General features: G+C 45.6%; 2 protein-coding genes across 6 annotated transcripts in view; one reads left to right on the forward strand and one right to left on the reverse strand.

Moving 5' to 3' along the window:
* The window catches only part of DCAF4 (DDB1 and CUL4 associated factor 4), a 50,915-nt gene extending 44,760 nt beyond the window's left edge, over positions 1-6,155 (reverse strand). For 2 of the 4 annotated variants that reach the window (XM_073552696.1, XM_073552695.1), the window contains exons 1-3: positions 5,784-5,880; positions 4,060-4,180; positions 2,248-2,339 (exon numbers count right to left, since the gene is read on the reverse strand). In XM_073552696.1, the coding sequence (XP_073408797.1) occupies positions 2,248-2,339; positions 4,060-4,180; positions 5,784-5,865 (295 nt within the window). In that variant the 5' untranslated portion in view covers positions 5,866-5,880. Of the gene's footprint in view, positions 1-2,247; positions 2,340-4,059; positions 4,181-4,851; positions 5,025-5,783; positions 5,881-6,058 lie in introns of those variants that run through there. The other 2 variants (XM_073552697.1, XM_073552698.1) reach the window with 2 other exon arrangements.
* Positions 5,125-15,987, forward strand: part of DPF3 (double PHD fingers 3) — a 474,508-nt gene continuing 463,645 nt past the window's right edge. The window contains exon 1 of one of the 2 annotated variants that reach the window (XM_073552705.1): positions 5,125-5,241. The gene's annotated coding sequence lies outside the window, so the exon portion shown is untranslated. The remainder of the gene's footprint in view (positions 5,242-15,987) is intronic. The other variant, XM_073552706.1, reaches the window with a different exon arrangement.

The following is a 15,987-nucleotide window of genomic DNA, read 5'->3' on the forward strand; positions in this document are numbered from 1 at the left end:
AAGAGCTGCAGACAATTCACTCCGCCCTTCAGGAAGACCACATATAGTGCAGATAAGTGTGGCCAATAAAATTGTCAGTTCTATTTTCATTTACCCTATGATTACACAAATATGGGATAAATTGGTTAGGGCCACAGACTATCTAGATGATTAAATTTGGGATATATTGGACATACTTAACACTACTGTTGCTGTCCAAAATCAACTTATTATAGTCACTAATCAACATCCTATAGTGCTGGACTACTTAACAGCAGCACAAGGTGGTATGTGTCAGGTCATTGGACCCGCTTGCTGTCATTATATAGATCCTAACAGTACTATGAAGTTAAAGTTAAAGTTAGAAGATATTCAAAGACTCAGAGATCAATACAATAAAGACAATGATCGTAATAAGGACAGTTGGTGGTCAGACACCTTCTCCTTTCTCAATCCAGCCAATTGGTTTAAGGGAATTGGGGGCTGGATAGCTGGGATCTTACAGAGCTTGTTATACATTGCTGCCTGTATCCTTGTTGTATATGTGATACTAAAACTTATTCTTTGGTGTATTTCTGTATGTATTAGGAAAGTCTGCACTAAGACAGCTAATGATGATACCAAAGGTGTCGTTGTCCCTGCTCTTCTCTACACCGATCTCAAAAGGCTATTTGATGAAGATGTTGAAGCCAAGCACATGGCTACCTACAAAAGATCCCTACCACCGTCATTAAAAATTGTTATTCGTAAATTGTAGTATACAGGGGGGACGGGTGCGCCGCGACAGCCATGACTGATAACACGGTATCAGTCATGTGACGACCAGTACCCCTCGAGCTTATGGCTTGGGATAGCACCTCTGATGCTGCATATGTGTTATCAAAATTTATATAAGGGGGAATTGTGAAGTACAGTATTCAGATGTACAGGACATCTTGTTCTTCGGGATCCATTTTTGTGCTTGCAACGCCATTTTGTTGTTTACGAGTTAAATTTTGTAACTTAACTAGATGAAAGTTCACGGCTGTTATGAAACCAGACTGTTCTAGCTTGTACAAGATATGAGATATGAGATGAGACCCTAAAAGAATGTGCTATTGTTCTATATTCTACGTCATGCAGCTGGGGACATATTCTGATTTTCTTGCAATACTATTGGCTTAAATGTATTACGATTCTATTGGTAGCTGTATACTTTGCATAATTAAGCAGAATGCTATGTAATGTGAGATTCAGTAAAGGGGCTCAGTGATCTGCCTCGATCCTCCCGTAGAGAGACCCCCGTCTCCGTGTGGTCATTCCCAGTTGCTAGCAACGCCCTGTAAATTAATTTGGAAATCACTGGCTCAACCGTGAAGGGTTAATTTAGCCCTACCTCAACATAGCAAACGACGGACAGCAACGGATCCGTCGTCAGATATTTTGACGGACACAAAAAAACGTTACTTTGTGAGTCGTGTCCGGCCACCGGAGAAAAATTCTTGACAGATCCGGCGAACGATGGATGAAACGTGAGGCCATCCGTCGCTAATACAAGTCTATGAGGAGAAAAAAAAACAAAAAAAAAAAAACAAAAAAAAAAAACAAAAAAAACACATGGGTCCAGCGGCATCAGTCGCCGGATCCGTTTTTTTAAAAAAAAAAAAACAGATTGTGACTGATGGCAAAAAACTGATGTGTGAAAGGGGCCTAAAAAAGGTCCTGACATTTTCTTTTTATTGCCACTTAGTGTTCCGATGCGTTTCTTCCATTAAAACAGTCGATTGGAATTGGCAGGGCTTTCAATAGATAGACTGGGGATGGAATACATACAAGTCCCAGTCTGATGCCACACAAGTCATTAAAGAGAAGTGTACTCCTTTTCTCTCGCTGGTTTACACCATACATTCTGGAGACACCTATACATTTTTTCCTAACTGTGCTTTTAATAAGTATTAAGTTAATTATACATTTTTATGCAATATATGCATTAAAAGTTATGCTTTAAATCTTCTATACCTACTGCTGCTAGCCGAAGATTAATTAAGATATATACAGAGTGACGATATTTCACCATTTGCTGCCAAACACGAGTCAACAACCAGCAAATGTACAGCAAGATGTCAATTTGTGGCAGGAGACTGAGGATTTGACATGGCTGCTACTGTAACCTTGTGCAGATATTGCAAGTAGAAATCAGTAAAGGTTACAGTCCCACAGGTGGAAATGCTGTAGATTTCTAAGAAAGAAAAGCCAAAACTAACAAGATCCAATAGTAAGAAAGCTTACCAGGTGCTGAAGAGGAGGTAGATGAAACTGATGAAGTCCCTGCAGAGGTGCTCACATTGGCAAATGCTGAGCAAGATGACACTGCTGCTGACCTATCCAGAAAATAATTTATGAAAAACAGACGCAGAAGACGTACACAACAAAAGCTGATAATATGTACCATAGAATCATTAAGTGCTCATTTGTCACGGTCTACCTGAACTGCTAGGTTTGACATGAAGAAATTTATAAATATAATATATGTAAAAATATATTATATATAAGCCAGAAAAGATCCTTTCACAGCTTTTCTCCCCCCCCCCCCAAAAATCTTTAATGTCGCCATAATTTTTACTATTCAACTGAAATGTTTTCAGGTGGGGAAAAAAATAGAATTAGGCTTACCGGTAATTCAGTTTATAGTAACCTACCACGACAGCACACCTGGAGGAGGATGTTACCCCTTTCCTAATAGGGACAGGAAATGACAGAGGTTAAATAACCTCTCCCACATCCTCCCCCTCAGTGTTATTATAAAGGACCATAGGAGAAGGAATGAATTTAAATATTTATTCTCTTAAGAATGTAAATTAAGCAATGGGAGGGATTAATTCTGCTCTCGTGGTGGGTTACTTGAAACCGAATTACTGGTAAGTCTAATTCTGGAGCAGTACCCAAGAGTAACATTTAGGGAGGGCCTATAGCTCTAAGGACTTTTCTTCCGCAGGCCAAGTCCTCTTATGACATCAGGTCCAGCCGGTTTGGAGAATGTATGGACCGAAGACCAGGTAGCAGCTCTGCATATCTGCTCCATGGAAGCACTGGCTTTCTCGGCCAAGGAGACAGATATTGCTGTGGTAGAGTGGGCCGTAAATCTTTCTGGTGGCGGAAGGTCCTGGACCTGATATGCCTCCAAGATTGCCCTCTTGATCCATTTGGTGATTGTGGACTTGGAAATCTTCCCCTTATTCTGGCCTCGTAGGTGAACAAACAGGTTCTGGTCCTTCCCAATTTTCTCTGCCACCGTACCATGACACCCATTGGACCGGACCCCCGGGTGAGTATAATCTAACTCCTTTTTCTTATCTTTCAGGTTACATCGATGGCTTATCTAGAGCACTACAGAATGCTGTAGATAAGCCCCTGATGTCGGTGTCAGCAGCTCATATTCGAAAAAAGGGGCGACAGATTCCCTTTGAGAGGGAAGACGTGGAATAGGTTACCTGTCATTGGTGGGCTGTACCAACTTAAGATTGTATGCTGCAACTACTGTACATTTTAATCCAGTTTGGGTCCCAAGGTGTCTGCTTTAAAGTCGAACATCTCTTTAGGTGTTTAACATGGAGAAAAAGCTGCTCAGGCTAAACTAGAAACCTTACACAGATAGGAAAGGATGCGAAAGAACTGGTGGTCATGGACCCTGAGAAATTATATTTGGCTGCACCCTTTCAGTAGTTTCGGGTTGGGATACTCATTCACAGTTAAGAAATGAATCTATCACTTCCTTGAGTTTGACTCTCCAATTGGAGGCTGAAGACAAGGACAGGTTTAAATTGAACACGTGACAGTTCTCCATCATGCAGATGATGCTCTAAGTACAGTGGAAAAGAATGATGATCCCCACTTTAGAGGGGTGCACCCAACCTGCATCACCTTGGGATATGCCTTCGCTTATACAGTGCTTTGGTCGCTGGAAATTTAAAAGTGGTGTTAAGAGTTTAAAAGTTATCCTCTACCCACAGGTGACATACTGCAGAATATCTAATGAAAGGGAGGGCGGATGGTCAGACTGGTTGTTATGCTACCGTTAAAAACACAATAAAAAGTTCTCACCTTTCATTATTTAACCACCTTTCATTATTTAGCCGCCGACAATCCCTGCTACGATGACAACAATTTTGAGATCTTCTGTGTCCTCTTCCTTGAAATTTAGGGTAATGTCTCCTCATTTTACCTGTTAAACATTCCCACAAAAAAAAAAAAACACAGTAAGAGTTAAAGGGGAGAGGGTCAGGGTTGAAGAAAAAATCCCACCAGCCCTTTAGGTTAGCTAAACTTTAAAGGGAATCTGTTATCCAGATTTTGCAACAACAGTCACTGTGGCAGGAGGGTGATAGTTTACAGAACTGAAAGGAACTCTGGAATTGTTTGCAAGGTAAAAACCTCAGCTCTGCTGTACATTACACCATGGCTGCAGAGATCAGTGAGGAGAGGGGGCATGTTCCTTTCTCCCCTGTGTGAGACTACTTGCTTGTAATTGGTCAACCTCATGCAGGGGGAAGAAGTCCGTAACCCCTTGAGAAGAACTGGCAAAAAGGCACACTTTAAATATTTTAGAGAAAAAAAAAACCTGAACTAGAATACAAACATGAATTAACAAATAAGTAATCTCTTCATTGTGACCAGCTTGCAAATATGATTCTTTGCCCAAAACACATGCAAGCAAAGTGTTCCTACAGGTGGACAACCCCTTTAAGGTCCCAGCAGTCGCCGCCCCCCAGCCAATCATCTCTCAATCCCTTTTGCAGCTCCCGTATAGTTTGATACTTCATCATGTTTTAAACAAGAAATTGCACCGACTGCAACACAACTTCCCAACATGTGAGCCTGACACATAAGTGATACCTGGAAGGGGTGCCGTGAGGACTCCACAGTGTGGCAGTCGCATGCAGGAGCAGAACGAGAGCAGCAAGCGGAAGACGCGCTGTTATATCACGTGGAATGGAAGCATCATAGAGTCGCCACCATGAAAGCAGGCGCGACCGAGTGGTTAGTCACAGTGACACCTAGCGGCGAAAGACACAAATTACATTCACGTCTGATGCGAAACAGAAGCGCCGGCGCCTTGTAAATGTTTGCATCTCAGTAGCACCATCTACAGGTGATAGTTGAGATTACGCGCAAAGCAAAAGTGGGAACAGGTGAAACGCGCCACTAAATTACCTCAGGGAGGCGGGAGCCGTGTGTTACACATCGCCATGACGTGTGACAGGAACATCAACCACAATGCGTGAGGTAATAGAAATAATGAATGTTAGTCCTTCATTATGTAGTGACTTATAAGAGGAGCCATTTCACATCACTAGATTAAGGCCGGGGTCACACTAGAGAGAAATACGGCCGAGTGAGAGGTGTAAACACCACGCATTACACACGGACCAATGATTCTCTATGGGGTCCCTCGCACCAGCCGTATATTTCTCATCCATATTCTACGGTCCGTGCCAATCGCAGCATGCTGCGATTGTCAGCGTACTACGGCCGTAATACGCCAATGCAAGTCTATGGGTGCACAAAAAAAAAGCATTACACACGGACAGGGGTGGATTAAGGGTAGCCAGGGCCCGGGGCAGTTCAGACTCTGTGGGCCCCCCTCGTCACGTGACGGGGGTCACGAATCGTAGAGCCACACTCTACATAGAGAATAATGGGGCCTCCAGCACCGACCTCCACCCGCAGAGCCACACTCCACATAGAGAATAATGGGGCCTCCAGCACCGACCTCCACCCGCAGAGCCACACTCCACATAGAGAATAATGGAGCCTCCAACACCGACCTCCACCCGCAGAGCCGCACTCCACATAGAGAATAATGGGGCCTCCAGCACCGACCTCCACCCGCAGAGCCACACTCCACATAGAGAATAATGGAGCCTCCAACACCGACCTCCACCCGCAGAGCCGCACTCCACATAGAGAATAATGGGGCCTCCAGCACCGACCTCCACCCGCAGAGCCACACTCCACATAGAGAATAATGGAGCCTCTAGCACCGACCTCCACCCGCAGAGCCACACTCCACATAGAGAATAATGGAGCCTCCAGCACCGACCTCCACCCGCAGAGCCACACTCCACATAGAGAATAATGGAGCCTCCAGCACCGACCTCCACCTGCAGAGCCCCACTCCACATACATGGCTGCTCTCAGTGCTGTGCGCACAGGACCTGTGATGAGGTCACAGGAGGGGAGGAGACAGGGGTCACATGATCGGGGGCCCTGACACCTTCCCTCCTGTGATCTCATCACAAGCCTTTGCACGCTACCAGCAGCATCAGCGTTCACGCTACTTGTAGATGCTGCTGGTAGCAGAGCACATAATGCCGCCCCCACGGTCACTCACTTTTAGGTGGGGAGAAGATGGAGTGCCATTGCAGCAGCCAGCAGGAATGTGGTGGGGGCCCCCTTAGAAGCTCTTGTGGTGGCCCCGCCTGCCCTGCCTATAATCCGGCCCTGCGCGGTGGCGGATTATAATGGGGCAATTTACTGGCCTGGGCTGTGGGCCCCTTAACCCCACTGGGCCCGGGGCAACTGCCCAAATTGACCTCATTATAATCCGCCACTGCACACGGACCACACGTGTGACTTGCGAGAAATACGCACCCGGTGTCTTTTAGAAAAGCCGGTAATTCAGTGCGCTATACAGTAAACTCACACTGACAGGTTTAATAAAGAAACAAAAGAATAGATAGACACATAGAGTATATATACATGTCACTGAGACACACATATATATATATTTATATTTCATAGAGTTCTATATAGTAGAATAGCCACAAAATCAATTGCCGGCTTTTGTAAAATCATTCCCATTTTCATTTCATGTATTTTTTTTATATGTCCCTGACTAATAATTAAATTAGGGTTTGTGTGTAAAATTGTGTGTAGGGGTTGTGGCTACAAAAATCTGCCCCCAGACACCCCAGAAAAGGCGCCGCTATAAGATGCACCTTTTCTGGCACCCTGTAGCGGTGGCTAATGGGTTAATATTAATGGGTTAATGTCATCTTGCAATTGGAAGGTGACATTAAGCCGATTAATAATGGAGAGGTGTCAATTAGACACTTATCTATTATTAACTCTAGACTATTAAAGGATTAAAAAACACAGACATTAATGAAAAATTATTTTAATGAAATAAAGACACCTAGTTTTTGACAAGATTTATTGCTCTGGCTTATCCAAAAATAAACCATCGACCTGTAACAAAAAGAAAACAAAAAAGCAACCATATCCTTACCTCTCCGCTGCTCAGTCACGTCCCCCGCTGCAATCCATCAGAAAGGGTTAAGTGGTTTACACAGGAACTGGTGCTAATGCTACCAGCCCCATGTAAACCACTGCCAGAATGAATTATTTCATCTCTGCGCAGCCTCCCTGGCTGCCCTGAGATGAACCAATTACGTGGGAAAGTTTCTGCATTTTTTTCCCACGCTCATTAGTTCACCTTAGGTCAGCTGGGGACTCCCCGTAGCCTCACTGACGTCAGCGGGAGTCCCCGGCTGACCTGAGGTGAACTGATGAGCATGGGAAAAAAAGTCAGAAACTTTCCCACGCTAATTAGTTAATCTCCAGGCAGCCAGTGAGGCTCCACAGAGGTAAACTAATTCATTCTGAAGTAGTTTACAGTGGGGCTGGTACAGGCCCGGATTGGTAATATGCCCAACTGGGCATTTTCCCGCTGGGCCCCTGTCATGTGGGCCGCGGACGGCAGCGCCCGCTCATCTGGTCGCTTGCCAGCTGATGCGGCCACTGGCCTGGCTGTTGTTCCTGCCGCCGGCCCTCTGCGTGCACGGCGGTTATAGTTTCCAACCCTCCCAGAATTTTTCTGTCCCACTCTGCAGGGAAATAAGCCGCCACGCCTCCCCCACGCACCCCATCCTCGCCCTAGCATGAGACCTGAGCTGAAATACTGGGCACAGCTCTGACTACATGTTATATAGTCGTGTTAATCTCCTCTCACTTCTTGTAACCTACAAGTGTACAAAGATATTATATAGTCACTATGTGACTAGTGGGCCTGTGTAACTTCAAATGCCAGGGCTGAATTTTAGTCCCAGTCCGGCCCTGGGCTGGTAGCATTAGCACCGGTCATCATTGTAAACTATTTAACCCCTTGTGAAGGATTACAGCTTGGGACATGACTGAACGGCGGAGAGGTAAGGATATTGTTGATTTTTTAATGTTTTTTTGTTGCAGATCATGGTTTTATTTTGGAATAGCAGAGTAATAAAAATTGGTCAAGAACTTGGTGTCTTAAGACTTTTTAATTAATGGCTGTGTGTGTTTTTAACCCTTTCATATTCTAGGGTTAATAAAGGATCGGTGTCTTATTGACACCTCTCCATTATTATTGGGCTTAACGTCACCTTCCAATCGAATGGTGACATTAACCCTTTGTTATTAACCCATTCGCCACCCCTACAGGGCAATGGGAATAGAGAGGATAAGTGCCAGAAAAGGCACATCTTACAGATGCGCCTTTTCTGGGGTGTCTGGGGGCAGATTTTTGTAGCCGGGGTGGGGGGCAAAAACACTGGTCCCTCTCAAGGCTATTAAAATCTGCCCTCATTCACCTGCTTTACCTCTCTGGTTAACAAATTACCGCGGGAGCCCACGCAATTTTTTACAACAAAATAACCCCTTAAATTAACACCTACACCGCCCAAATTTTACACACAAACCCAGGGCCGTATTTAGAGTTTGTGCTGCCCTAGACACTTTTCGTGCTGCTTCCCCTCCATTGGTGAGTATGACTAATGCGGACACTGTCGGCATTGACTTAGGCTACTTTCACATCAGCGATTTTCGCCATTCGCGGCAGATCCGGCAGTTTTTCTGCATCTGTCACGTAACAAATCACTTACGGCAACACTACGTTCAGCCTCATTCATTCCCTATGGGACTTGCGGACATGTGCGGCACTTGCAGTGCGGTACTTGCAGCAACAGAAAAAAATGCTGCTGTGTTTTTTTTTTGTCTCACCGCAAGTGCCGAACATGTTTGCAAGTCCCATAGGGAATGAGTAAGCGGTCCGAATCTATGTGTATGCCCATGTAGCTCTTTCAAAGACAATTCCAGCAATATTTTTACATGTTCAGTCTAGTCATCTGAAATCGGTTTGCATACATATGCAAATCAGGGAGTAGATCTGTTACTCCAGCTCTATACCCGCTCGGTGCCACCTCTTCCTGATCGACTTACAGCTCTTTTTTCCAGATGGAAACACATCATAGACGCTGTCAGTGAAGCAAAAGGAGGTGGCACTCTGCAGAGCTGGAGTGAGAGAGGGTTAAGATCCACCATAGTCGTTAGGCATTATTTATATATCAATTGAAATGCTGATTTCTCAGTACAGCAAAACGGATCTGTTTCACAGATCTGTTTTTTTTCACGGATCTGTACAGATCCGTCTCCATAGACATCCATGTTATTTGACTCAGAAAGCTACGGATCCACGTCTGTCCATTTGTGTTGGCGTTTTTCAAGGCAGCCCAAAACCAGAGCAGTCTCCGATTCTGGGTGCATGAAAAAAACTGACACAAATGGATCAGAGACAAAATGAATAGAATAAACCGAATAGCAAAGAATAGACACGGATCAGAAATTTAGCAGTGTGAAAGCACCCTAAGGTGTTTTTGATTGAAAAAGCATTTAAATTCAGTAAATGTGGCCTCAGACTGGAGACACAAGGTGTGAGATACTTGTACGAGTCTTACATGACTCACCTCGAACGGTTACAGGAGGGAGCATGTCAGCTGTATGTGTTTCTATGCAGCTGACGCACTCATGTCTAGAGACACTGCAGCTGTCCCGGGTGAGTCATACGAGACTCATGCGAGTATCTCGCCTGCCTCTCGGTCCGTGTTTCCAGCCTTAATGCTGCAAAATCAACAAATGACCATTGGAACATACTGTAGTGTATAAGTATGGTAAAATAGTCATTATTCCATGAAGCGCTACAACTCCTTCCGTCAACTGATCAGTGCTGGTGTCAATATTGATGGCCTATTGTAAAGATAGGATATCAATATTACATCCTCAAATAAATCAATAAAAACAGATGTTTAGTGCATATGATGTGCATAGAAAGAGCTAATACACAATGCTGCCAGAAAAAAATATTCTTGCATAGCTATTATGGCAGCACGGTGCACTGTACGCGGTGGCTCTGTGGTTAGCACTTTATATGGTGGCTTAGTGCTTAGCACTGTATATAGTGGCTCAGTAGTCAGCACAACAGCTTTGTAACACTGGGGTTCATATCCCAACAAGGATGACATCTGCAAAGAGTTTATATGTTCTCCCCGTGTTTGTGTGGGTTTCCTACCACACTCACAAGACCTACTAATAGGATGTTTAGATTGTGAGCCCCAATGGGGACAGTTTTGATGTATGTAAAGCACTGTGGATTTAATAGTGCAATATCAGTGAATAAATATTATTCTTAATATTATATCACAATACCAGGATTTGAGGATGTTCTGGTTCGAGGTCACGAGCTCTCTGATGCGATGGTGCTGGCTGTCTCGCTGTCTTCCTCTTTTGACACTGCAAGTTTGGGGGAAAAGAGAGCATTAACTGGTTAACAGCAAGAAGTATGGTGTCTGTACTAACTGAACTATTAACTATCTCCATACCATGTCCAGCAGACATTGGAGGATTACCGTATATACTCGTATATAAGCCGACCCCCTTAATTTTGCCACAAAAAACTGGGAAAGCTTGACTCGAGTATAAGCCTAGGGTGGAAAATGCAGCAGCTACTGGTAAATTTCAAAAATAAAAATACCAATAAAAGTAAAATTAAATGAGACATCAGTAGGATAAATGTTTTTGAATAGCCATATTGAATCAGAAGCCCCATATAATGCTCCAAATAGTTCATGATGGACCACATAAGATGCTCCATAAAAAATATGCCCCATATAATGCTGCACAAAGGTTAATAATGGCCCCATAAGATGCTCCATAGAATAATATGCCCCGTATAATGCTCCATAAAGGTTCTGGCTCCATAAGATGCTCCATAGATTACGCCCCCATAAGATGCTCCATAGATTACGCCCCCATAAGATGCTCCATAGATTACGCCCCCATAAGATGCTCCATAGAAGAATATGCCCCATATGCTGCTCCATAAAGGTTATGGCCCCTTATGACATTCCATAGATTATGCCCCATATCATGTTCCATAGAATAGGCCCCATAAGATTCTCCATAGATTATGTCCCATATGCCGCCCCATAACATGCTCCATTGAATATACCCCCATATGCTGCCCCCATAAGATGCTCCATTGAATATACCCCCATATGCTGCCCCCATAAGATGCTCCACTGAATATGCCCCCATAAGATGCTCCATTGAATATGCCCCCCATAAGATGCTCCACTGAATATGCCCCCATAAGATGCTCCATTGAATATACCCCCATATGCTGCCCCCATAAGATGCTCCATTGAATATGCCCCCATATGCTGACCCCAAAAGATGCTCCATTGAATATGCCCCCATATGCTGCCCCCATAATGCTCCATTGAATATGCCCCCATATGCTGCCCCCATAAGATGCTCCACTGAATATGCCCCCATTTGCTGACCCCATAAGATGCTCCATTGAATATGCTTCCATATGCTGCCCCCCATAAAATGCTCCATTGAATATGCTTCCATATGCTGCCCCCCATAAAATGCTCCATTGAATATGCCCCCATATGCTGCCCCCATAAGATGCTCCACTGAATATGCCCCCATATGCTGACCCCATAAGATGCTCCATTAAACATTCTTCCATATGCTGCCCCCATAAAATGCTCCATTGAATATGCCCCCATATGCTGCCCCCATAAGATTCTCCATTGAATATGCCCCCATATGCTGCCCCCATAAGATGCTCCACTGAATATGCCCCCATATGCTGACCCCATAAGATGCTCCATTGAACATGCTTCCATATGCTGCCCCCATAAAATGCTCCATTGAATATGCCCTCATATGCTGCCCCCATAAGATTCTCCATTGAATATGCCCCCATATGCTGCCCCCATAATGCTCCATTGAATATGCCCCCATATGCTGCCCCCATAAGATGCTCCACTGAATATGTCCCCATATGCTGACCCCATAAGATGCTCCAATGAATATGCATCCATATGCTGCCCGCATAAAATGCTCCATTGAATATGCCCCCCATAAGATGCTCCATTGAATATGCCCCATATGCTGCCCCCATAAGATGCTCCACTGAATATGCCCTCATAAGATGCTCTATTGAATATGCCCCCATATGCTGCCCCCATAAGATGCTCCTTTGAATATGCCCCCATATGCTGCCCCCATAAGATGCTCCACTGAATATGCCCCCATAAGATGCTCCACTGAATATGCCCCCATATGCTGACCCCATAAGATGCTCCATTGAATATGCCCCCATATGCTGCCCCCATAAGATGCTCCACTGAAAATGCCCCCATATGCTGACCCCATAAGATGCTCCATTGAACATGCTTCCATATGCTGCCCCCATAAAATGCTCCATTGAATATGCCCCCATATGCTGCCCCCATAAGATTCTCCATTGAATATGCCCCCATATGCTGCCCCCATAAGATGCTCCACTGAATATGCCCCCATATGCTGACCCCATAAGATGCTCCAATGAATATGCTTCCATATGATGCCCGCATAAAATGCTCCATTGAATATGCCCCCATAAGATGCTCCATTGAATATGCCCCATATGCTGCCCCATAAGATGCTCCACTGAATATGCCCACATATGCTGCCCCCATAATATGCTCCACTGAATATGCCCCCATAAGATGCTCCACTGAATATGCCCTCATATGCTGCCCTCATAAGATGCTCTATTGAATATGCCCCCATATTCTGCCCCCATAAGATGCTCCATTGAATATGCCCCCATAAGATGCCCCCATAAGATGCTCCACTGAATATGCCCCCATATGCTGACCCCATAAGATGCTCCACTGAATATGCCCCCATAAGATGCTCCACTGAATATGCCCTCATATGCTGCCCTCATAAGATGATGCCAGCATAAAATGCTCCATTGAATATGCCCCCATATGCTGCCCCCATAAGATGCTCCACTGAATATGCCCCCATATGCTGACCCCATAAGATGCTCCATTGAATATGCTTCCATATGCTGCCCCCATAAGATGCTCCATTGAATATGCTTCCATATGCTGCCCCCATAAGATGCTTCATTGAATATGCCCCCATATGCTGCCCCCATAAGATGCTCCATTGAATATGCCCCCATATGCTGCCCCCATAAGATGCTCCACTGAATATGCCCCCATATGCTGACCCCATAAGATGCTCCATTCAATATGCTTCCATATGCTGCCCCCATAAGATGCTCCATTGAATATGCCCCCATAAGATGCTCCACTGAATATGCCCCCTATGCTGCCCCACTGAATATGCCCCTTATGGTGCCCCATAAGAAGCTCCACTGAATATACCCCCATATGCTGCTCCATAGATTATGCCCTCATATGCTGCCCCATAGATTATGCCCTCATATGCTGCCCCATAGATTATGCCCCCATATGATGCCCCATAGATTATGCCCCCATAAGATGCTTCATAGATTATGCCCCCATATGTTGCTGCTGCCGCTACTGCAGGTATTAAAAAAAATAACTGCTCAGTCTCCCCCCGGCCCCCATTCTCCCCCTGGCACTCATTAACCCCCCCATTCCTCTCCCCGCTGCTCAGTCTCCCCCCGGCCCCCATTCTCCCCCTGGCTCATTGCCCCACCCAAGCGCTCATTCCCCCCACGCTCATCCCCCCCCTGCTCATTGCCCCCCCCCGGCACTCAGTCTTCCCCCCCGGCCCCCATTCTCCCCCGGCTCATTCTCCATCCAGCTCGCTGCTCACCTGAGTCGTCGCGTGGTCTGGTCCCTACTCCCACTGCATCCATGTGATTGTGCATATGTCTCTTCTTCGGCGCCGGTATCTTGAGTTCTTCCTGTTTGTGTGAGCATGCGGTCACGTGGTACCGCTCATTAAGGTCATGAATATGGGCGCCATGCCTATGAGAGTGGAGTGACGTCCATATTCATGACCTTAATGAGCGGTACCACGTGACCGCACGCTCACACAAACAGGAAGAACAGATATCGGCGCAGGACCATCAGAGCTGCAGCAGGCACCGCTGGAGCCTGGAGGAGGCGAGTATGATTGGGGGAAGTTAAGCGTCTCATGTGCGGTTAGTACCCATGGTGTGGAGAAGAGGAGACTGTCCTCCAGGCCCTGGGTACCATACCCCTGTAAAAAAAAAAAGAATAAAAAATAGGGGTATATTTACCTTCCGGCGTCACGCGCTGCATTCCCGGCCTCAGCGTTCCCAGTAATGCCTTGCGGCAAGGTCCTGTGATGACGTGGTCTCGCGAGATCACTATAGCAACGCGAGACCAACGTCATCACAGGTCTCGCAAGGCATTACTGGGAACGCTGAGGCCCGGGAATGCAGCGCGGGACGCCGGAAGGTAAATATACCCCAATTTTTTTATTTTTTTAGCATTTTAACATTCTTTTACTACTGATGCCGCATAGGCGGCCTCAATAGTAAAAAGCTGGTCACACTTGTCAAACACTATGTTTGACGAGTGTGACCAACCTGTCAATCACTTTCCAAGCGATGCTTCAAATAGCTTGGAAAGTGCTTGAATATCGCACGTGAAAATCGCGCGGAAAAAAACGCGCGATTTCTGGGAAGGAGTCCGGTTTTTAGTGTCCGGAATAAAACGCTTCGTGGGCACATAGCCTAACAGTTCCCATCACCAGATTACACATATAGCCAGCAGCTTTTGTTTTGGCCAAAAGATTTTCTTAAGTCGCCACCATAACATGGTAGACTCTTTTGGCCGTACCCTAATCTACTGTAACCTATTAAATATTTGTTAAAATATGTGATACAATTTAGGTATATTTTTATTTTTCAATTTTTAAAATGACCAATATCATCACATACTAGGGAAAAATACCACTGCACCATGTCCAGACCACATAGTGACCTATAATACCACACCGAAGGAATAAATACCGCCAGACCATGAGCAGACCACATATTACCACCACAGTGACCGAATAATATAACATACAAGGAACAAATACCACCGCACCATGACCAGACCACATATTACCACCGCAGTGACTGAATACTACAATACTGATCAGTAATAAAAAAAAAACACGATACTATCACCATAAGTGCCATTATACACAGGAGATCTGTACTTAGTATGCAGTGTCTGTGTATAGGTAATACAGTGATCAATGACATTATACACAGGGCCTCTATACAGTGTATAATGTCAGTGTATAGGTAACACACCAGTGACGTCTCTGTTATGATCACGGACGCAGCGTGGCTTACAGCCAACGCTCCCGTGTCGTCGAGCTATATGGTATGCGTCCCAGGCGGTCATGGAATGTGGACCCACTGGACCACAGGGGGGACCCGGACCTACCCGGACTAGGGAAGGGTAGCGACCGGGGTCTGTGGCAGCTCAGCTTGTGGACAAGATGGCCATAAGCAGGACTAAAAGACACCGCACAACTTCAGGTATGAAGAAAAAATAAAGTTTACTGAAATAAGGCAAAAACATAGAATCACCAGGTTCCGGAATATGCACATCATGAAGGAAACCCATCTCAGGTTGACAGGTCATCATGGGTTGACGCAGTGCAGGGTTGTCTGGCTTACCAGGGGGGACCGCTCGTGCGGGTGGTCATGCAGCGCAGCGGATCCACGCACGTATGGCAACGGGCGTAGCACAGGCACAGCAGGAGAGCGTCAGACGCCGACCACAGGCGGACTTCAGATGATGGCAGAGGTCATAACGGGTAAGACCCCAGGGAACCGGCAGGACAACAGAACAGGACTCGGATAGCGCAGGTCCAGGAGTGGTGGCACTACAGCATCGGGCATAGGCTGGTCAG

Source organism: Dendrobates tinctorius, unplaced genomic scaffold (assembly GCF_039654945.1).
Source record: "Dendrobates tinctorius isolate UK_male_01 unplaced genomic scaffold, ASM3965494v1 ptg000194l, whole genome shotgun sequence".
Classification (NCBI taxonomy): domain Eukaryota; kingdom Metazoa; phylum Chordata; class Amphibia; order Anura; family Dendrobatidae; genus Dendrobates; species Dendrobates tinctorius.